We start from the raw sequence: 24,166 nt of genomic DNA, 5'->3' as shown, positions 1-24,166 counted from the left end.
ATCTCATGGTCACTGCTGCCTAGGTTGCCACCCACTTCTATTTCCCCTACCAAATCTTCCCTGTTTGTGAGCAGCAGGTCAAGAGAAGTATGGCCCCTAGTTGGTTGCTCCAGCACTTGCACCAGGAAGTTGTCTGCAACACTATCCAAAAACTTCCTGGATTGTCTGTGCTCTGCTGTATTGCTCTTCCAGCAGATGTCAGGATGATTGAAGTCCCCCGTGAGAATCAGGTCCTGTGAACTGGAAACTTTCCCTAGTTGACTGAAGAAAGCCTCATCTACCTCGTCGTCCTGGTCTGGTGGTCTGTAACAGACACCCACGTTATCACTCTTATTGTTCTTGCTTCTAAGCTTAACCCAGAGACTCTCAACTGGCTGATCTCCAGTTTCATACTGGAGCTCAGAGCAATCAGAGTCTTCACTGCCACTCAGTTGAATCCACAAAATTGATCCCGCACTGCCGACAGTGCCACTGGCAGTGTAGACATACCCTGAGTGCATTAAGTGAAAAAGACCGCCAAAGAGCCATCCGATGGTAAAAGCGTTCTCACTCTTGATCTAAGTTGAATGCAACTGGGTGACTTAGAAATGAAAAGCTATTGTATTACCAGTCCCTTTGTACCATCCACTCCCTCAGAAATAACAATTTAACAGAGTTTTAATCAAAGAGAGCCACATTTTAATAGGCCCTGATCATTGATCTGTGTGAGTGGACACTTGAATGGAGCCTCTTTGTAATCAGTGGGGCACAGCACCAGCAAGCTTTCAGGGTCCATATCCATAGCTTGTGTTACACCAGTTGAGAGAGAACAAAGGTTTGCATCCCTTCTCGAACAGTTAGTTTCTATAGTGCAATTTCAAAGAAGTGATGCATAAAAGCTCTTCTCACTTGTTCTAATCAAATGCTGACTTCTGGGTATGTCTTCCCCCAGGCTCAAAGGAGTGAGATAAGATGACTACTCCATGGATGCTATTGTTTTTTATCTCTTTGTATCTAAAAGGGAAAACCAAATCCTGTCAGATGATGATCTACTGCTGCTTTCTGAAATTTTATAAATCTCTTCTTTAATCAAACAGTAAGACCCTGAGGGCTTACTTACACTTGCGCTGATGCTGGCAAAACTGCTGTTACTCAGGGGTGTGGAAACGCACGTGCGCGCGCGCACACACACAGAGCGAGCAATATAAGTATTGCTGGCATAAGCTCGAGAGTAGACAGCACTATGTCGGCGGGAGAGCTCTCCTCCCAACATAGCTACAGCCGCTCATTTAGGTGGATTTATTATGTCAGTGGGAGCGCTCTCTCATGCCAACATAATGTGGCTGCACTTGTGCTTATGCCGGCAAAATTTGTGTTGCTCAATGGGGTGGGTTTTTTTCCACACCCCGAGTGACAAAAGTTTTGCCAGCATGAGCATAGACAAGCTCTAAGAGTAGTTACATGTAAAGATCACTCTAAGTTACCATTCCTATGTAGTCTCAGGTATTTTAAAGCCTTTCAGCAACTTGTCAAACAAATGTATGGTTTCAGCCACAGCTGCTCTGGGAGTCCCAAACGAGAGCCTGTTTTACTGCATGTTGTAATGCATGCGTGCGTTCGTTTGTTTGTTCATAAATTGTCTAGATTCTTTCTTTGACTCCTTCTTGTGTTATTCCAGAAGGAGTTTTCTTATCCATATTTAAGGCAGAGTTAAAACTTTCTATTTCCTGTGAATTTCAAGCCTTTTACATTTTTATCTAGATACCACTTCAGTAGCAGAGGCACATCATAACCCTAGTATAGGAGAAGGAAGTGTTGGAGGATTGACTGGGAGCCTGAGTGCAAGTGGCAGCCACATGGATAGAATAGGAACCATTCGAGACAACCTGAGTGAAACTGCTAGCACCATGGCACTGGCTGGAGCCAGTATAACAGGGAGTCTGTCAGGAAGTGCAATGGTCAGCTGTTTTAACAGGTAAGACGCAAGCTTTCTGCTGTTCTGGTGTCTAGCTTTAAATTTGAAGCAGGGTGTATGTGGAAGGGTCACTATTATTATTTTCTTGATGTTCAGATCATTTCAAGTTTAACTGTTAACTGTAATTTTCCGTAATTGTACCTGTATCCATCATGTCACGATAATTTTGAATATCCTTAATATATCTGTTTCTTGCCAGGTGATTCCATTAGCTATAATTGTTTACACTAACCCACATTTAAAATACCCAATGAAAATATTACCAGTCAAGAAGAACTCTGGTGACTTCATCTGAGACCCAAAATGCCACTACTTAACTCCTGAGGAATCACTTCTAAGTAATTTGAAGCACTTACTACTTATCTGCTTTGTTGGCCATGCCCCATTCTCCAGCCCAGAGAAGGTAGATTTTGACAATTCTCTCAAGAGAATTCTATCAGTGAAGGTGGAGCTCAACTTGTTTGTTTAGCACATTTTTATTTAAACAATTCAGAAATCTAGAATATATTGAATTGGGAAGGACAGAATAGAAATCTCTGTTTTGACACTTATATACATTCTAGAGAGAAAAGGTTTCAAGCAGAGGTACTTAACCTCGTACAACTATCTTCTCCTTTACAGAGAAGATAAATGCTTTTTTAAAAGAATAAGTAACAAACCTTTGCTTCCAGTTCATTGTCAGAATATATGGGTAACAATAGTTAAGATTTTTTTTTTTTTTTTTTAATTTAACTGTATTAAACTGTTTGTTTTTTTTTTTCTTTACTTGCCTACACCTGAATTTGGGTGGTCTGGTTTCTATAATTCTCCTCCGATGGTTCATCATAATACAACTACAGAAAGCCAAATAAGGAATGCAGCTCCCTGTCCCACATTGCTTGGTTAGCAATATCTTCTACTGTTGCAGGAGGAACATAGGAAATGTAATGGCCTGAACTTAGATCTTGGCAGGCAGAAAGTTCTCTGCACTTTTTAAATTGTGGTTGTCATCTCTCGGTTACTAGATGTTGGAAGTGTCTGTAAAAGGATCCTACCTTAGTCTGGAAGTTCCTTTCATAATCCTCAATTTTCCTGGTTGGCCTGCAACATTTTATTTTGGTGGGAAGTTCATTTTTAATTTATGATGAGTCTTATTTTCCTGAATTGAAGAAACAGCATTTGTGACTGATGGAGCAAGAGAAGTGACCATTTCAGTAAAGGAAATAGGGGAGAGACTTATCAATTGTTTTTGATACCACAAGGTGGATAACCTTACAAGATGTGACACTGACTCTTAACCCAGATACCATCATAATATTATTGCCACAATTGAAGAAACTTTTGACATTTTCTTTTATTTGTTTAAATCTCTCCCAGGCTGGAAGTTCAAGCAGACGTGCAGAAAGAACGATACAGTCTGAGTGGAGAATCTGGTACAGTTAGCTTGGGAACAGTGAGTGACAATGCCAGTACCAAAGCAATGGCAGGCTCCATTCTGAATTCCTACACACCTTTAGACAGGTAAGAACAATATGATGAAGACTAATGGATCTAGTGGATAAAAGATATTGTCAATGTGGTATGCCAAATGACTTATCTTGACAAGGGATTCCATCTACAAGATTTACCTTCAAGATTATGCATAATCTCACACCACAATTTACAAGGTACAGGTGTTAGATGCTGCCAGGTTAACAGTACACAATTGGGGATGACTATATGTTCCCAATGGGAATACTGTCATGGTAGCCCAGTAAATAATTTGATCCCAGACTTTATTTCCCTTTAATTCATTTTGGTTAAAAAAATGAATTATGGTTTTTTAAAAAAAATCTTTAAAATGTATAAAACAATTCCTTTAGAAAAAACCTTGAATGTTGCAATTTAACATTCTTGTCATGTCATGCACCTAGAAAAGGGGCAAGGCTACATTTTGCATTGATGAATTTTTTTGTAAGTTGCTTAGATTTACCATTTATTTCATGTTCTAGGGAAGGCAATAGCATGGAGGTGCAAGTCGACATTGAATCGAAGCCAGCTAAATTCAGACACAATAGTGGAAGCAGTAGTGTTGATGATGGCAGTGCTCCAGGTCGTAGTAATGCTGGTTGTTCATCAGCCTGCTTGCCAGAAAGTAAATCTAGTGCCACCAAGTGGTCCAAAGAAACGACAGCAGGAAAAAAATGTAAAGGTAAACTGAGAAAAAAGAGTAGCATGAAGATAAATGAGACCAGAGAGGACATGGATGCCCAGTTGCTGGAGCAACAAAGCACAAACTCTAGTGAATTTGACTCTCCCTCTCTAAGTGACAGTATCCCATCTGTAGCAGATTCCCACTCAAGTCATTTTTCTGAGTTTAGTTGCTCTGATATGGAAAGTATGAAAACCTCATGTAGCCACGGTTCCAATGATTATCATACTCGCTTTACCACAGTTAGTGTTCTCCCTGAGGTAGAAAATGACCGTTTGGAAAACTCTCCACACCAAAGTGGAATTCCTGTGCTTGCTCCAGCTGCCCCAAGCACTGAAGTTCCACAGCTGAATTACATTGCTGAAGAATGTGTTAATAATGGGACCTCAATTGATGTAGGTGTAGGTCTTGGTGAAACACTGAAAGAAACAAACAACAACCATACACAGAATGCTGTGGAATTAAACACTGCAATTCAGACTGAAATTTAGACCTATAAATGCTGCGAAAATATATTTACCACTAAAGAACCCTGTCTGAAAGCTGGTTGAACTACATGTGACTAAGTTTCAAGTGGCCAGCAGAAGCAAGGTTTTGATGCAATTACATTTTATATATGCCTGTCTAGTAAGGCAGAATGCTTCATGTGGATCTTGTTACAGACCTGTATGAAGTACATGAAGGCTTTAACAAGTGCATTACAACAGGACAAAATATGTTCATTTTTCTATTGTTGCCACAACTTTCAAGCAAAGTATATACTTGTGTAGTCAGATTTAAAAAAATGGACTCATTCATAAAATGCTAAATGCTAAACTGAATAATATGTCCTATATTGTTCACTTGAAAAAATGTGGGGCTTGGGATAAGTGGGTGTTAGGTCAGCGGTAGTAACTTAATGAAACCATTCTAGGGTGAACACTAGTTAGGGGAAACGAGTCTCTTGCAGAGACCTTAGCAGTATATGCGGGTAATAAATATTTGTACTGACCATTTTGGCTCATCACGATGCAAATTTCAAATGTTTGCATTTAGAATGACGCACCTATTCAGAGCTGGATGCAGCCTGGTTCAGAAGTGCTTGTGTATTTGTACACATTGGGCAAAGTTATGGCATTTTGCATAATTCTGAAATAAAGAAAATTGGTACTTGACATGTGATGGAAAGCTGACATCTCCTTATGAAGAACAGTTGATGTAATTCAATTATATCTGCATCACATGGCAACAGATAAGGCTACTCTATACTGTAGAAAACCTGTAAAATAAGAATCCATTGATTTATAAACATTGTAGAGAAGCAGATACAGTCACCTTTCATTAGGGGAAGAACAGTGCCCCTTTGATTCTCGGTGCCTTTGGAATAGACTGGGTTTTAAGTGCCTGGTCGTTTGAGGATTTTATTGTAATGTTTTCCAGAATGTCTTCTTTGGCCACCTTGGATTATAAAGGAAAACTTTATGGAAAATAAAATGACTGTGGTAGATAATGTGTATAATAATAATGAAGTATTAGCCTACCAAAGACTCACTCAGGCTTTAGTGGATAACTTTTACGTGACATCTGTTTGCAAAACACATGAACATCTTCAGTCAGAGAATTAAAGCACAGTGCAGAGCTTGCACAAGTACAAAAGATGGGTTCCAAATCTGGCTGGCTTTTCTTCTTCTTTTTTTTTTTTTGCTCATGGAAGTTTTACAACTAAACACAAGCTGAAGTTGGCCAAAAGCGCCTGCACTATTAAAATTTTTGCTGCATAAATCATAGAAGTGAAGAAAAAAAAGGTGTGAATATCAGAATAACAGTTAACAATGTTCAGTCTTGTGTTCCTTGTAAGTATTGCCATTATGGTGCTACCAAAAGTTTGGTATGGTAAAAAGAAAAATGCCATGGGCTGCAGTCCTCTTCCATGACTTATCCCCATTAGTTCCATTCATATGCTTAAAACACTAGTGCCAGTTATGTTATTTGATAATGCTTGTTATGGTATTTGTATATTTGCAATTCAGTTTTGCTCAATAACACGCGTGTAAACTGCATACCTGAAATAAATGTCTGCGCAATAACTTTTTAGTTGTCCTTTGTGTAGTGCACAAGTGGCCTTATAAGAATGGGAATGTTCATTGAGGGCTTTTTTCTAAAAAGAGTGGCGCGCTCTTCTTTCCCATTGTCTTTGTTCATATCATTTTGCTAGGTATATCTTCAATGGGAGTTAAAGGTTTCTGGCACCTCACAGAATGGCACTCGAAGTGTTTCATACTATTGTAAGGTGACCTAGCTTTTTTCTTCTCTCCTGCCAACATAATGACCTGCATTGCCCCTTCAGTAGGCAGGAAAGTAAATTGTTGACTCAAAGGACAGGAACATATGCTATTTTTAAATCCCAACATATAGCAGGTGGGCTAACAGCTAGCCAATCATATTGTTGATCACTACCATTTTTCCCCTTCCTCCTCCACCTGAAACAAAACCCTATGAGCCAGTCAGAAGGCAGTTTATCATAATATAGCAAACTTGAACAGTGTTTATAGATAAACTGGTTTCCGATTGGCTGATGTTCATCAGGTATTTTCCCTTAGCCTGTGGTCAAAGATATAGTGGGAAACTGAAAGTATCATCCAACAAAAGAAAGAAATGTGTCCATCACATTCCCAAACTATATACTAGCAGTAATTTTCATCAAGGGATTCTGGTAATAACAACAAACTACAAGAGTCAGAGTTATAGCGATGATGGTTCTCACCAAAGAATCCAAATTTGGAGGTAAATATTATTTCTTTTATATTTGTAGGTTATACTAAATGGTTACAACTGTATTTTTCTGTATCTATTCCATGTTGTTGGTCTTGTCCCTCCTCTGTGTCTTTCATTACTGCTTTTATTTGCCTCTGTTTGAGTTTGAATTTTAAAACAAAGTATATTGGTACTACTTATTTTGGTGAACATCAAAATTTATTGAACTATGATAAATTGACTGAAGTGAAGCTGTCGATGTTCACCTAAATGTGAAGTTAATATGCATATCTTGAAAATTATTTTCAGAACTATTACAAAATCTCTCCATCATGAATTCAAGTGCAAAAATCACATCTGTCTTCAGTGCATCTTCTTGAGGCAGGAGTTTCTTGTTGCATTTAACAAAGAATGTAAATCTCTATTGGCTTTAATTAATTCTGAGATTAACTTTGCATCCATTTTTTCATATGTTAGCAATAAAATAACTGCAATCTAATATTGCCACTGAAACTGAACCAGTCATGTCCCCTGAAATTAAATTCCATATTTTTAAATTCAGGTATCTTCTCTGGTCTGTTTTACAATTGGAGTTTACCTGTGTATTGGAAAGAAACTGGATTTCTAGTAGTGTCCACTATAACTGTATAAGAGAATCTTTGATAATTGTATAGCAAGAACACACACAGGCTGGATCAGTGTTTTATTATTTGATGCTTACAAATAATAAAAAATAGTTTAAGATGGTACTTTTAGGAAACTTTAGGCATTACTTGAACTCTTGTTCTGGTGATTTTTTTTTCCACTGGAATTTTTCCATTTTTGGAAACTGTTTCAAAGAGAGTCTCCTACAAGTAGATAAAGGCTCAGTCATCAAAATACCTGTTTTATGCATGTTTGGGTATGCTTCTGAATAGGAACATTTGAATCATTGCCCAAAAATTACCACCTCTAATTAAATCAGATCTGCAAAATTATGCTCACCTGAGAAGAGTAGATATTTGTGACAGGTAAATATTTTTTCATGATAATCATAGATATTTTTCCACCCTGCAGTAGAAAATTTTTCATACATTTATGGAAGGCTGAATTAGACTATAAGTAGTTAGCTGTTTAAGCATGTAACCTTTTTGTGAGTACAAAATAAATTAAACTAGAGTATGGATTCACTCAATGAATTTCCAAATATCTCCCCCTCTCATTTTTTGTGAAATAGGGGAGTGACAGTGGATAGCAAACATTGGCTGGAATGGAGGAGAGTCAATGCAGTTTTGCATATGTAGTGTTAAGAAATCCAAATTAGAGAGATGACAAGGAATCTGTGGTTGTGCTGATAGGGACTGTATGATTCCGGTATGGCTATTCCTATGATATTGCATACAATTTGGCCCTCTCATCCCCCATTATCAGACAGATGTTCACCAGCTGGAGGAAATTCACAGAGAGATGGACTATAATGACTTTCTTTGGAGGGAGGATTATAAAGAATATGTGTAGCTTGGGTAGGCACTGAACGGAGAGGAGATAATTGCTTTAAGAATTTGGAGGTTGTAAAATTCAGAGGAAGAAGAATGTGTGTAGAGTAGTACAAGAGTTAACAGAGTAATGGGATGAAACTACATTGAGAAAAATATAGACTGACTTCAAACAGCAAGGGTTGGATTTATTCTCCCTAGGGAAATGGAGGGTGGCCTTCCACTTAAGTCAACTAAAAATTTAAGTTTTCTACTGCTGTGTCTGTTTTAACATAGGGAACAGGTCTGCCCTGATAGGAGACAGGAGTAAATGAACTAATAAAGCTCTTCCATCTATAACTTATAAGCATATGTAGAAGGGACATATTGGTCACTATTTCTCAAACAGGCAATAATTTATGCAGACAGTTCCACTCTATTTCCTGCATGGTTCAAGAGATGCCAAGGTTTTGACCTGAATTTGTTGTACACAATTTCATTCCAGTAGTTGTGTAAATGTCATGACTTAATCATAGATACACTGGCAACAACAGGAACAAAGATCTGGCAGTATTGGCGGGAAATAGACTTTTGATGCTAAGGATTAGGCTAGGACTGCATTTTATCTGAACATAATTAAGTTTTAAGCTAATATCACTAAATTTCACAGCATTCAATAAGATTTCTAAGTGTAGAGCATATTTTATGCTAAAGATAAATACATGAGTAATAGTGGTTCTACAGTTTCTTTTTAATCCTTTCTGTAATAATTCTGACAAGATTTTGTATTAAATGCTGACTGCTCTAATTCATAAATCTGAGGGCTAGTGAATTGTATTTTATAAATGAAAATCCCAAATGCTAGAACTGAAGATGGGGAAAACATACTCTGATAAAGCCCTGATTTTTAAAAGTAAAATGATTAAGAACTGTGATGCAGTGCATTAAATGTCATCTTGTGTCTAATGTATTAAATGCAGGGCTGTTGTTATTAATGTCCCAACGTTTTGTAACAAATTTAATTGACCATCTTAAATAAAACTATTTTGGTTGACCTTTTTTTCAGACAAACTTATTGTTAAAATATACAATAATGTAATAACTCTTCAATAAATACTTGATTAGATTGAAACACTAAAAAAGACAAGATAGTAATGTTTGGAAGTGGCAGCAAACGTACCATTTAAAAGTGGTCGAAATGGTTAAATTATATAGTTAAGTTTTTAACCTTAGGTTTTCCCAAGGAAATCCATAGTCAGACATTACAAATGTAAGACATTCTTTTATGTATGTAAAATGCCATTCACTGACTTTCCACCTCTGTCCTGAGTAGCTATAACTTAAAAGAAACATTGACAAACATTACATCCTGCTATCTGTTTTCAAAGCTCACTTATTAAAAGAAAATAAATTACAATACTTAACTTTCTCCAACTGATTTACTAATTTTGCAGTAACCTGATTTTCCTCTGCATCTGATGCAGCATTGCCATATAGGAGACTAGCTGCTAGTTTCTGGCCATGCAGAATGCAGACTAATTAATGCACAGTGAAATAAAGATGATGATGATGGGGACTCAGCAGGACAGCCAGATTGTTTCAGAGCCAATCAATGTTAAAACTGGATTTGCTTAATCTGAGCCTCTACTGCTCCACACGCGTGATGTCCCTGCCCCCATGTCTAGGTTTTGACCACATCTGTTATTTCTTCCTTTACGCTTTAAAAATATCTGCTCCTCCCTCTTTGTCCCAATGAACAAATTGATTGCCAATCCCCATATCATCTCCTTTCTTGTCTACTGCTGTCTCCTCCCTGACAATAACTTCTCACCTGTTGCTCTTCAGTCATGTCACATGCAAACACCTCTTCAAGCCACTTTATTAGCTCCCCACTGTACGGTGCATCATATTCAAACTTCTGAGTGTTGCTTTTAAGGTCATTATGCTTTTTGAGCTGCTTGTACCTCTGTCTCTACTAGTGATGCCAGCCGTGCACTTCCTTCATTAATATCTCTGTGCCTTCTTCCCAGCTGTGCTTACACGTGAAAGCTCTTTGGTAACCCTGTCTTCTTGCCTTATTCAGTTCATTCATTGTGGGCAAAATCTGATTCTTCTTCAAGGTTCCTGTTGTGTTCCACGGTGGGTTACGCATGCACACCATGCACCTAGAGTCAGAGAATTTGAAATTAGCATCTGTTGGTCCATGCATGTGACCTGGTTTGCCTCATGGTCCCAACCAAGACGATGAAGAGGCAGTCAGTTTGCCCCATTCTTTAGTTCCCTCTCACTGCCACATGGTCTGGATCAGAAACTTTAGCGTCCTCATCTCTGACAGTTTCTGAAAAATATTTTAGCTGTAAATAGTTTGTACTTCAGAAGTTTAATAGATTTAGTAGTTTTGATAGTTTTAGATAACAACGAGAGTCCCTCCGTACCCTGTTCAGGTACCAGATTATATCCAGAACTCCAGGCTTTGACCTCTGGCATCCTGCCCAGGACCATTCTCAGTCAGTGATACTACCAACGTGGCCTGTGCTGATTTTTTTTCAGGTCATTAAAGAGATGAATTGACAAAGTGCTCTTGCATTGTTGATCATTGCATCTATCTAGGTCAGCCATCACAAGTGTCTTATCTGTTTTGGGTTTTTCAAGGTGCTACTCGCTCTGGTACTTAGGTACCAGCACTGTGGATGTGATGCTGACTTTCAGTGTCAGTGAAGTAGAAGTAGTGGTGGTTGACTGTATAATCAGATCTGTATGTTGTGCCTGCATCTCTGCTATTTCAAATATATGCTCTGTATTTAGAAAGGTAGTAAGCAGCATTACAGGTTTAAGTCTGTTCCCAAGTTATTGGGACAGAGTATTGTGTGGTTAGCTCCTGACCACCTCCACACTCACAATGGGCTCATAGATGCTGTAGTTAACCATGATTCTAGTCCATGTATTTTGCAGGATGACCATGTTCTACCGTGTATAGAGAACTGGACTGGGAGTTAGGCAGTGGCAGACCCATTTTCTCACTGTCACTTTGGGCAAGTCAATTTGTTTGTCTGCCTCATCTCCTTACCTGTACTTAGCTTTCCCTTGGAAGTGCTTTGAGCTCTATGGATGAGAATCACTTTATTAGAGCTAAGCATTCATGGCTTTTGCTGTTTTTTTTCTTGCAAAATGTAATGGTCCCTGTCCACCTTTTTGTGAAATTAGAACTATTGGAGATATAAAATGGTGATACTTAAGCTTGCTACCAACCCCTGAGGTAGTTAACTCATTTGTGAAGTGTGTGTGAAGATGTCCAGAATGCACTATGGAAGGGCATAGTACTGTTGTCAATTCAACTTTAAATAGATGACCGTGGATCATTGTATACATTGTAAAATTATTAGGTATTAAACTGAGTGCCCTTTCCACAGAGATTTATTCTGACTGCATTGAAAAGTCCTCTGTCTCCTTGGCTTCCACTTCCTATACTACCTCTATATAAACTACCCAGATCTAGTTCAATCCTTGTTTCACTTTAACCACGATTCTTAGCTTAACACTAAGAACACTAAAGTAAAATACATCTGCCTTCAGGGTTTAGCTGAGTATACTTAGTATGAGCTCCTTTCATGGAAAACATGAGGTGGGCTGCATGCCAAGAGCTGCTAGGGCAGTGATTTTTCAATCCCTTCCATTAGGTGACCACATGTTAAAGCAGAATGAACTGCAAATGCTCCTCAGGTATTTCTGGTGCACTGAGGCGAGGGGGAGGGGGTTTGCAAAGTAAACACCTTTCTAATGAGAGGAATCTTGGGCATTAATGACTGACTGAGTCCTGCAATGGTTCCAGCTCCAAACTCTGATGAACCAGGTGTTCAACAGCTGCAGCCATGCTTGCAGCTGACCATACACTTAATACAAGCTAGGGGGAGACATTTTTCAGTAACCCTAAAGTGCCATTAATTCACATTTCTCTGTGACTGCAGGGAATAAAATGAAGCTAGGGAAGGGAAAGAAGAAGCCTAAATGCAGAGCAAGCAGTAATGGCATTTCTGAATCCTTGCCTGTGTACTCCAACCCTGGGAGGCATCAGTGAACATGGAATTACCGTTAGAGCTGCACCTGGACTGAATGATGCCACTCCTGCCTTGAGTTCTCTTCCAGTCCTCTTGTGGGAGAGGACCTTAGCCCACTTTAATCCCACCACAAGCCTGTACTTGCACCATAAAATTGCTGTTAATGCTGCTGCTTTGCTTCCTTCCTTGAAGGGCTATGAGTTTAGGCATAGCATAGAGACCAACCATCTGGCCAAGCGAAAGCACCCTATAGCTACTGTTAAAGGCAAGCCATACCACACACATTTGGGGCCCTTGATTTGTCTCTCCTGCTTCATGACTACTGGAGGAAGTCTACCCTCTGTTACCCCCCTCCTGCAACTAGATTTTTTTTTTTTTAATTTATGAGGGCAGGGGGAGGAGTTCACCTCTGTCCTAAAGTGCCTGGAGCTGAGGCCGCTGTTTCCTGAAGCCTGAAAGTGATGTGATTGCTGCTCCGGTCTGCGCGGAGCCTTGTTCAATTCAATCTAGTGGTAAGAAGACTAGTGATGCTAGGGCGCACAGCAGCCTGTACACACAGATGGTGTCAACACAAGTTGAGTATGAAAGCATGGCTTACGGGCTATAGCCCCTAATACATTAGGCTTCCACACTTACTGGAGCAAATATCCCATTCAGCCCCAGAGTAGATTTTTTTTCAAATGTGTTATCACTTATTTTAAAGAAAAAAGGAAAGGACACAGTCATTCATTGTTAGGCTCAGTTAGACCCAGGTTAAAACTTCGGGCGCTATTTACACATGAAGGGTGCTTCTGCAGCCATGAAACACCAGATCTTGTGGTTTAGTTAAAGGAGTCTTAATTAAGGATGTAAAAGGTTAACCCTTTAAATGTTTAAAGTGGGGGAGGAGGGGAGCCACAGCTGGGCTGGCTCCCCCCCCGTGAGAGCAGCTGGGCAACTCTTGCTGGGGGAAGCACAGAGCACAGCATTGGGGTGACAAGTGGCTGCTGGGCTTAGCTCCCTGCAGGGCAAACTCCAGAAGTCATCTGAGTCTCTAGGCACCCAAAACCTCATCTATTCACTGAAGGCTTTTTGTTTGGAAATCAAAAAAAAAAAAAATTTTAAAACAAGCTCTGAGTGAGGCTGGGGCTAGAAACTCTGGCTTGATCTATTATACCTTCCCTTTAGGGTGATCATATTTCACAAAGGGAAAGCAGGACACAGGGGGCTGGCCCAAGCTCTTCCTCCCCACCCACGGCCACCCTGAGGTGCTCACCCAAGCCCTCCCTCCCCGTCCCCCTTCCAGCAAACAAGGTTGACATCACCACTTGTCTCCCCCCATGTTCCTCTGCTCCCAGCTAAGGGTTTACTGCACTTTTTTTGGCATGTCCCATTTGGTCTTGCAGCAAATGGGACAAATGGCCAGTTTTGCCCCCAAAAAAGGGGATGGCCACAACAGGGCCCAACAAAGGGATGGTCCCAGCCTAAACGGGCTGTATGGGCACCCTACTTACCCTGCACCAAAATAGAAACATTTAATTAACGATTCCCTTTTCCGCTTTGGGCATGACTGCATCATCTTTATATATATCACATACAGAACTGCTGGAATCAGTCTATACATGCTGGGTTTTGTGTCTACTGTACTTTCCTTTAACGTTTCCATACACTACATGGTAAACAAGCAGAATAATTAGGCTTGATGAAACTGCAAAAAAAAAAAAAAAATAGAAATCAGATTTTTAACAATATCAATTTAAATTTTTAATGATTTTTATTTTTACACATACAGTAAATTAAGGAAGGTAGGGTTGAGGTTAAGGCAGTGCTAGGATGATCAGATGTCCTGATTGTATAGGGACAGTCGTGATATTTGGGGCAGTGTCTTATATAAATAATGCTTTGGGTGAGTCTGCAGCTGGTTGACAAAGCCCAGTGGGAGATAAGCCTTCACTGACCTCGAATCTAATCCCACTCTTTTGAACTCCATGCTCGGATTTGTAACAAAGGTAAATTTTACTCTGCTATCTGGACCACAAAATAAACAAAGATCCTTTGGATTACATGGATCCAGATGGTCACCTCCTGTGGTGATTCCACTCAGATGAACCAAACATCAAGATACAAGTAGACCCAGATACCTTGTCATCTCAAGCCAGGTGCTACCATAACAAGGCACTTGGTGAAAACCTCTCAGTGCTACAGCCCAAAAGGCAGGACGCTGTAACACTAGTGAATATTACCTAACAGGAAGCTGAGGCATTTCCTAGGTGCTGAGTATATGGACAAGTAGAAATAGGTGTCTTGAAGTTCCAGAGCTGCAAACAAGTCTTGAGGATCTAATGAGGGAATTATACAGGTTAGAGCCATCATCCTGAACTTAAAACTGATGAACTCATTGAGACATTGAAGGTCCAGGATGGGGCATCAATGCCTCTTTTCTTTGGGATTAGAAATAAAGACGAATAAAACACCATGCCCCTGAATGTTACAGGTATCTCCTCCACTGCGCCAAGTTGCAGAAGGGAGTGCCCTTCAGGTTCAACAGTATCCATGACCAGGGCCAAAAGGAGGACCAGGGACGGAGGCTGGGGGTAGGAGAGGCCTAGAACTGTATGCGATACCATTTGCTGACAAATGTTAAGATGAGCTAGTCCTTGGTGATGCCAGCTCATATCTCCTGGAAAAAGGAAAAACTGTTGCCAAAAAGGGAGGGGAGAAAGGAAGTACAGGTATAGATCCTCCCTACGTTCCACCAGGCTCTCAACTATGGCAGCATACCAGCTACAGAGAAGATGACGTGGAGTGCAGAGCAGATGAAGACATGGCACTGAGTCATCTGCATTGGAATTCTCTGCTTCTTCGTCAGTGATCCTGAAACAATCTGTTAGTTATAATACCATTGGGCAGAGCCTGCTACCTAAAGGAGCTTTGAAGTATGGCTTGCTTTATTCTTCTGGCCGAGGTGTACAAGCCTAGAGATGCAAGATGGATGACCTCATCCGTGTTGGAGCTGAAAAGGTCACAGCCTTTGAAGGAAAGAGCCTATATTTGTTTGAAACTCTTTGGGCATCTGCACTGACTGGAGCCATTAGGACCTTTACATTACCGTACATGTGGCCATGGTGCATGCAGCCATGTCAGATGCAGCCAAAGCAGCCTGTGGCAATCACCTGCCCCCTTGAGCAAGATATAAGGTGTGACCTTGGCACTGGGGGGTGAATAAAAAATTTCTTACCTGATCATTTTTTTTCAGGTAGCAGCGTCTCTCAAATTCATGACTAACGAGTTAATGCTCCCCAACTATAGAATTTGGAGATGGTCCAATGTTGTTGCTGGAAGTTCTAGGGCTAAGCTCCATCCTTCAGTTTAGACCACCAGAAGAGTTCCTCCACAACTATTGAAACACTCCAATACCCCATTATTAGCATCAAGACAATGTATTAACCTAATCTTGAGGCAATACATGTCTACATCTCCCTTTAGTGAAAACTTTCAGTTTATATTCAGGTCATTTAAAGTTATGTTTTCTTGGTTTAACGGTTGGTTGTGACCACACTTTGCTAAAGTTGCAGATTTGGTAAGGTTACACCAAAACCACAACTCCAACCCACATCCAGCCCTGCTTCCCCCACCCCAGACACCCGAGGAGGGAGTTGCCCTAGCAACCTGGACCATACAGAAGAGCACAGACTGGGCAGCACAGGCTCTCCTTCCTCCCATGCTGCAGTTCCCTACCAGGTTAGGGGCTCATTTCAGCACCACCAGCCATTGGATGCCATTGCCAATGGCAGGACCAACCTCTCTGCAGATGGCTCTATGTGCCTCTGCTTCCCACTGACAAGGAAAACCATCTGGCTTGAAATGGCACCCCTGCATTGCAAATCTGTACATCTGATCACAATGCCACACACACAAATTTGCCTGGCTGCCCCCTCTGTCATGTTCTCCTTGTTGCGGGGGAGCAGCGGTGCACAGAGCCAGCCGTGGAGAAGGTGATCCCTGCCACTGGCAGCAGCATCCAGGGGCTGGCTGTGTTGAAATTGTGGCAGCTATAAATAGTTGCAATGTCTGCTAAAAGTTGTGGTTAAAGCAACAAAATCATGGTCCTTGATTTTCTTACAGCCTTAGTCATTTACCAGGCTACCACAGTGGGTTGATAATTTTGTTACCAGCTTCTCTCCTCATTCATTACTAAAAGTAGTGAGCAGTGAATCGTGGCAGTAGGGGTGTGTGTGTGGGGGGGTGAGGGGGGGGAAATGAGCAAAGTTTACCCCATTTAAAGCAAGAGCTTTATAAACAAAGGAGTTATGTGGCAATCAACCCAGTAGCGCCTTCCTACCAAAGGATACCCTGTAGAAGAATAGAATCTCACTTTGCAAATTTTCCTCTGCTGAGGCTCATACATTCTCCCTCTGCTGCCTCTAAGGACTGCTATAAAGAGTTTCCCAGACGCCTAGCATGTCAACTGGTGCAGGATTTTTTCATCTTGCCTGCAGCATCTTTGAGGCCCCAAGGCATTGACATTTTGGATAAAATGAAATGATTGGGGTACAATAAACATCTCTAAAGCATAGAGTACATATCTTTAGAGCTCTAGGAATACCCATTTATGCCACACACTTCCAAGGGTTAGAATACAATGGGAGAACTGTTACCCAGGATTTGTGGAAAGCACTTAGCATGAACAGTTCCCACTAATTCCCACCAGTTTCCACTCAGAGAATCATTCCAGATCTTTTTGTGCATTTGTTGATGCTACCAATTGGCTAATATAGCCCCACCAGGTAGGATACCGGCACATCCTACTAGAGCACAGGCAACTTCAGTGCTTTCTTGGAGTGAATGCCAATCATAGTAGACATTTGTAAAGCAGCAACTTAATCATCAGTCCACACTTTTATGCCATTTCCCCTCAGACCAGGGTTGATGCAAATTTTGGACAAGTAGTCCTATAACTACTGTTCAGGTAGACACTGAGCCCACCTCCATGTTTATCTGTTGGAAAGTCACCTACAGGGGAATGGTCATGTGCAAGCACTAGAAGAAGAAAAAACTGTTGTCCTTCAAGATGTGTTGCACATGTCCATTCTACAACCCATCCTCCTTCCCCTCTTTATCGAACTCTATCCAGCTCGAAGGAACAGAGGTGAGTTGGAGATGGTTCTGACCTCTTATACCAACACACAGTGGCATATGGCAACAGAGGGCACTTGAGCCTCTCCTTCAGGTACTGCTGAGGGAAAAAGTTCTCCAAGAACTGTGCACGAGGCATGTACACAGCTACAGTGGAATGAACACATGCAACACACCTCAAAGAACAACAGTCAGAGAAAGGTAGATAACCACTTTTTACATTTTAAAAATCTTTGTAGTTTTAATAATCTAATGTGTTATTAGTAAGCTAGGTAAGGAAATGGGGTTGTTTTTAAAATATAATTTTAGCATGATAGAAAAAGCTACTGGTTTCCTTCACTGTAAGTCAGAAACTTGAAAGAATATAGGGCAGATTCTGAGCATGATCTGGGTAAACAAAGAAACAGTCTACAAAGGCAACAAAATTAACTTTTTTCCAGACCTGAGCCTAACATATAATTAACAGTGGGAATGATATATCCTGAAAAGTCGTTTGTAGATATGGGGGTCATCACATGACTTCGTTACACATCAGTATTCAATATCTGATGTTGTACCAAATCTTGTGGGACAAAGATTCTCAAACAACTGACTGGAAAAAAAGCTGGAGGAAAAACTTTGGCAGGATTTTGTAAGCGACAATGACTCTGACAACTAATAACAACCCATAATAATTAATAAAAAGCGAGTCTAGACTTTTCTCCCTAAATTTTCTTTAGTTAATTAGTTACAGATCGGAGTATTATACTAAGAAGGAGGATTTTCAGTTCCACTAGGTGAAAACCAGTGAAGTTTTCAAACACATTTAAAGAATTAGTTTACATAGGAAGAGGCTTGACCAAAACGTAATCAAAACTCTGTAAGAAAAGGTCAAAACATAGGGAATTCGCAAACTAAGCATCTTGCCACAATGAGAAAAAATGAGTTTGAATGCCTGGTAATTTGCAGGATAGGTGAATCACTGGTTACAGGCAACCAGGTTCGTTCATCTATAAGTTTCAATCTCTTGAACATATGACAAACTCAGGAAGAAGCTGTTAAAGAGAAATCACTTACATAATCAGATACTTTCAAAAAAAAAAAAAAAAAAAAAAAAAAAAAAAAAACACCTCCTAAAATCAACAACACACTCCTGACAACTTTGCCTTGAGACAGAAGTCTTTACTCAATTGTATGTTAATGAATTGAGTTAGCCTAAATATTCAGAGCCAAAGAGAGAATCCATAGATTATACCCATAGAATTTAAGGCCAGAAGAGACTGTCACAATCAACTAGTCTAAACTCCTGCACATTGCAGGCCCCAGAATCTCACTAGCCCCTTCTGTAATAGACCTATAACCTCTGGCTGAATTACTGAAGTCCTCACATCATAATTTAAAGACTCCAAGTTAGAGAGAATCCACCATTTACACTAGTTTAAACCTGCAAGTGACCCTGCCCCATGTTGCAGAGGAAGGCGAAACCCCCCAGGTCTCTGCCAATCTGACTCGGAGGAAAATTCTTTCCCAACTCCATGTATGGCAGTCAGTTAGGCTCTGAGCATATGAGCAAGACCCATGAGCCAGACACCTGGGAAAGAATTATCTATAACTCGGAGCCCTCCTCATCTGATGTCCCATCACCAGCCATTGGAGATATTTGCTGCTAGCAGTCACAGATCGGCTACCTGCCATTGTGAGCAGTCTCACCATACCAACCCCTCCATAAACTTATCAAGCTCAGTCTTAAAGCCAGATAGGTTTTTTGTCTGCCGTCCCTCACCCCCGCTCCCTTTGGAAGGCACTGTTCCAGAACTTCACTCCTCTAATTCTTAGAAACCTTCATCAAATTTCAAGCCTAAACTTGTCGAAGGCCAGTTTATATCCATTTGTTCTTGTGTTCACATTGGCGCATACCTTAACTAAACTCCTCTTCCTCCCTGGTATTTATTCCTCTGATGTATTTACAGAAAGCAATCATATCTCCCCTCAGCCTTCTTTTGGTTAGGCTAAATAAGCCAAGCTCTTTGAGTCTCCTCTCATAAGGTAGGTTTCCATTCCTCAGATCATCCTAGTAGCCCTTCTCTGCACCTGTTCCAGTTAGAATTCATCCTTTTTAAACAAGGGAAACTAGACACGCACACGGTAGTGCATATGAGGGCTCACCAGTGCCTTGTATAATGGTACTAACACTATCCAATCAATCTCTACTGGAAATGCAGACCTAGGATGCATCAAGTGAGATATTAGCCTTTTTCACGGCCACATCACATTGGTGGCTCATAGTCATTCTGTGTTCAACCAATACACCCAGGTCTTTCTCTTCCTCTGTTACTTCTAACTGATAAATCCACAGCTTATAGGGACTAACAAGAATATTTGCTAAGTGCATGATCTTGCACTTTGCACTATTAAATTTCATCCCATTTCTGTTACTCCTGTTTCCAAGGTCATCCAGATGTATGATATTCCAGTCCTCCTCTATTTTAGCAGTATCTGCCCCAACTTTGTGTCATCTACAAATTTTATCAGGACACTCCCACTTTTTGTACTAACGTCATTAATAAAAATATTAAATAAGATTGGTCCCAAGACCGATCCCTGAGGAACTCCACTAGTAATCTCCCTCCAGCCTGTCAGTTCACCTTTCAGTATGTCCCATTGTAGTCTCCCCTTTAATCAGCAGTTCCTTATCCACCTTTCAATTCTCATATGAATCCCCATATTCTCCAATTTAACAAATAATTTCCCATCTAGAATCAAATTCCTTACTGAAATCCAAGTAGATTAGATCTACTGCTTTTCCTTAGTCTAAAAAATTCAGTTACCTTCTCTAAGAAGATCAAGTTGGTCTGGCACGATTTACCTTCTGTAAAATCGTGTATTTTATCCCCATTACCATTTACCTCTATGTCCTTAACAACTTTTTCTTTCAAAATTTGTTACAAGATCTTGCATACAATTGAGGTCAAACTAACAGGTCTGTAGTTTCCCAGATCACTTTTTCCCCTTTCTTAAAAATAAGAACTATATTAGCAATTCTCCAGTCGGAGGGTACAACCCGCAAGTTTACAAATTTATTGCAAGCCCAATAACCAGGATTTTTTATTTCATGTGCCAGTTCCTGCAATATTCTTGGATGGAGATTATCCAATTCCCCTGATTTAGTCCCATTAAGTTGTTTTGAGTTTGACTTCCACCTCAGATGCAATAATTTCTACCTCCATATCTTCATATCCATTAGCCACACTGCCACTACCCCGAAGTTCTCTATTAGCCTTATTAAAAACTGAGACAGTATTTGTTCAGGTGTTGGGCCATGCCAAATTGTTTTTAATCTCTACCTCATCCTCAGTGTTTAACAGAGGCACTTCTTTCCTTGTTTTGTTTTTAGTTTTTATTTATATGGCCATAGAACCTTTTATTATTGGTTTTAACTTCCTTTGCAAGACCCAACTCAGCTTGGCTTTTGGCAATTCTCACTTTATCCCTACACTTTCTGACCTCCAAGAGGTAGCTTTCCTTGCTGATCCATCCCATCTTCCATTCCTTGCAGGCTTTCCACTTTCTCTTAATCACCTGTTTGAGATACTTCCTCGTCCAGCTTGGTCTGTAACCCTTGTCTATGAATTTTTTCCGATTGCTTGGGATGTAGGCTTCAGATAGTTTCTGTGACTGACAAAGTAATTCCAAGCCTCCTACACATTCAGATCCTTGAGTTCTTTAGTCCACTCCACTTCCCTAGCTAATTCCCTTAATTTTTTGAAGTTTGCCTTTTTTAAATCAAGGACCCTAGTTGCAAATCTATTTCTGTTTATCCTTCCATTTAGTTTAAACTGAATTAGCTCATGATCACTCAAACCAAGTTTATCACCTACAACCAGTTCTTCTATGAGGTCCTCACCACGCACCAATACCGAATCTAAAGTGGCATCAGCTCTTGTTGGTTCAGCAACTATTTGGTGAAGAAATCTATCATATCACATCCAAGAAAACCTGGGCCCTACTATTAGTAGCAGCACTTGTCCTCCAATTTATATCCAGGAAGTTAGTCTCCCATTATCACACAATTCCCAGTAGCATTAATTGCATTAAAAACATTAAAGAGGTCATTATCCATATCCAAATCGGATCTTGGAGATCTGTAGTGTACTCCAGGCACTATCCCAGGGTAACCTCTAGTAACTTTCTTCTCCAAAGTGATTTTGGCCCTAACAGACTCTGTCTTATCCATTCCATCACTTCTAATTTCTTTGCAGTCTAACTCATCATTAATATACAATGCTACTCCACCACTTTTACCTTTATTTCTGTTTTTCCTGAATAGCATATACCCTTCAATCCCTGTACTCCAGTCATGACTACTATTCCACCATGTTTCTGTTATCCCTGTAATATCCGGTTTCACTTCCTGCACCAGTAGTTCTAGTTCCTTCATTTTGTTACCCAGGCTTCTTGCATTGGTGTATAAACATCTTAGTTGTTTCTGTTCTATTTCCCTCCCTATTCAGGTGGAGTCCATCCAGTGCATTCCAGTGGTCAAACATCTCTCAGCCTTGCTTACAGCACACTGCCTGAGCCATCTGTGAAGCATCATAATCTTGTCTTGCCTACGTTCTCCTCCTCTAGGAACAAGTAAAATCCCACTGAAGATCACCTGAACCTTCATCTTCTTAAGCGTCTTCTGCAACCTGGGATAGTCTCCCTGGATACGTTCCAGTGAGAATCTAGCTGCATCATTTGTTCCCACATGAAGAATGATCAGTGGATTCTTTCCTGTTGCCTTTAGGATCCTCTTCAGCCTCAGGTCCACATCCTATATCTTAGCTCCCAGTAGACAGCATACCATTCTGTTCTCCAGATCAACTCTGGTGACAGGCCTGTCTGTTCTTCTTAGTAAAGAGTCACCAATCATGTAGACCTGCCTTTTTCCTGATGATGGTGTGATTCTCCAAGCCTTCCTCCGGTTCCTTCCAGCTGCAAATCCTCTTGTCTTTTATTCTCCCTTGCAATCTTCTGCAAATTACCCATAATTCAGGCCCCAGAAGAATACAGGGTATCTCCACTGCCTCTTCCCCTATTCTTATAGGACTAGCCACTTGTCTCTTCTTTCTTGCTCTCCCACCTTCAGGCCTGGTCTACACTGGCAACGTAGGTCAACGTAAAGTCACTTACGTTGACCTATGTATACCAGCGTCTACACTGGTACCACTGTTAATTCAAATTAAATCGCCTGGAAAATCAACTTAATAAGACCACCTCTGCAAGTGGCGTAGTGCCTAAATCGAATTTGTTAAATCAATTTAGTGTCAGTGTAGACACAATGTCACTTAAATCCAATTTATTGGCCTCGGGAATGTATCCCAAAATGCCCTGTTTTGACCGCTCTGGATAGTCGCGCTGTGCTGCTCTTTGGTCACGCTACCAAGAAATGTCCCCTCTCCTCAAGCCCCAGGAAAATTTGAATTTTCATTTCCTGTGCTGCCAGCGTGGAGAGAGCTTTATCACTGTTCTCCGCATGGCTACTGCAAAGCCCAAACACACTCCAGCATGGAGTCGACCAGAGGTCTTAAATCTCATCGGGCTGTGGGGCGAGGAGTCCGTTCTGGCTCAGCTCAGACCCAGCAAAAGGAATCTGGACATTTATGGGAAGATATCCCAGGGCATGCTGGAGAAGGGACACAAGAGGGACGCTCAGCAGTGCCATGTGAAGATCAAGGAGCTGCGCCAGTCATATCAGAAAGTGAGGGAAGCTAACAGCCGTTCTGGCTCCTCGCCCAAAACATGCCGCTTCTATGATGAGGTGCATGCAATTCTCGGTGGCGATCCCACCATGGTGCCTCCACGCAGCATCGATACCTCTGCTAGGTCACAGTCCATGGACAATGATGAGGACTCCGTGGATGAGGAGGCGGCTGAGGAAAGCAGGGTGCAGGACAGCGGGGTGTTCCTGACCCCCAAGCAGTCCAGCATCACACAGGACAGCACTAATGATCCTGGGGAAGGCACATCTGGTGAGGTTTTTTTTTCTTCTTAGCGGTTCTGTCCTTTTACATTGGGGGGTGGGGGTCAGGCAGGGGATTTCAGGTGTTTCGGTGACTGTACTGTGGGGTTACCCAGGGAACCGTTTATTTATGTGATGAGAACTGCTATGTTTATCATCAGTTGATATCTCACGGAAACTTTCATGTATGTGTAATCTGTTATCCTTCGCAAAACTTTACATGGGAGGGCTGCCTTGTTCCTTCCTCCACGGCAGGATACTTTGCTGCAATCAATGGAGCCTGCATCATGGCCGAACACTGCTGGTTCCCCACTGCGTCCAGCAAATCTTTGTTTTAAGCATAGACTTCCCACCCCACGCTCTCCACAGTTCCTCTCTGTAAGGGTTTAAAATACCAGCAGAGCCTCCCCCGCCCACCACCACGCTGTCCTCAGATCCCCTCTGTAAGGGCACAGCGAGCAGACCATTCTGGGACATCAGGAATGGAATGAGGCTCTGTGTGTGCCCTGTGCACTGCATGGTGATTATTGTCTATATTGTAGCAGGGGATCATTGTCCACATTGTATTACGGGATAATTTTCTACATTGTTACAGTAGTATCATTTTCTTCACTATGCTAACAGTAGCTACTTTGTTATTTTTCTTTCATTCTGTAGACACCTCGGCATTGGACCGACCGTCAAGAAATGCTGTGGAAAAAC

The 24,166-nt window shown here is 41.0% G+C and overlaps 1 protein-coding gene across 1 annotated transcript in view; it reads left to right on the top strand.

The window, feature by feature from the left end:
• Positions 1–9,370, top strand: part of RNF19A (ring finger protein 19A, RBR E3 ubiquitin protein ligase) — a 95,902-nt gene extending 86,532 nt beyond the window's left edge. The window contains exons 9-11 of the mRNA XM_067537260.1: positions 1,741–1,954; positions 3,311–3,454; positions 3,925–9,370. Of these exons, the coding sequence (XP_067393361.1) occupies positions 1,741–1,954; positions 3,311–3,454; positions 3,925–4,615 (1,049 nt within the window). The 3' untranslated portion in view covers positions 4,616–9,370. The remainder of the gene's footprint in view (positions 1–1,740; positions 1,955–3,310; positions 3,455–3,924) is intronic.
• The last annotated feature ends 14,796 nt before the right edge of the window (positions 9,371–24,166 follow it).

Source organism: Emydura macquarii, unplaced genomic scaffold, assembly GCF_026122565.2.
Source record: "Emydura macquarii macquarii isolate MOO-44397 ecotype Brisbane River unplaced genomic scaffold, CSIRO-AGI_Emac_v2 contig_383, whole genome shotgun sequence".
In the NCBI taxonomy this organism is placed as follows: Eukaryota; Metazoa; Chordata; order Testudines; family Chelidae; genus Emydura; species Emydura macquarii.
This window is presented reverse-complemented; position numbering and strand designations above follow the sequence as displayed.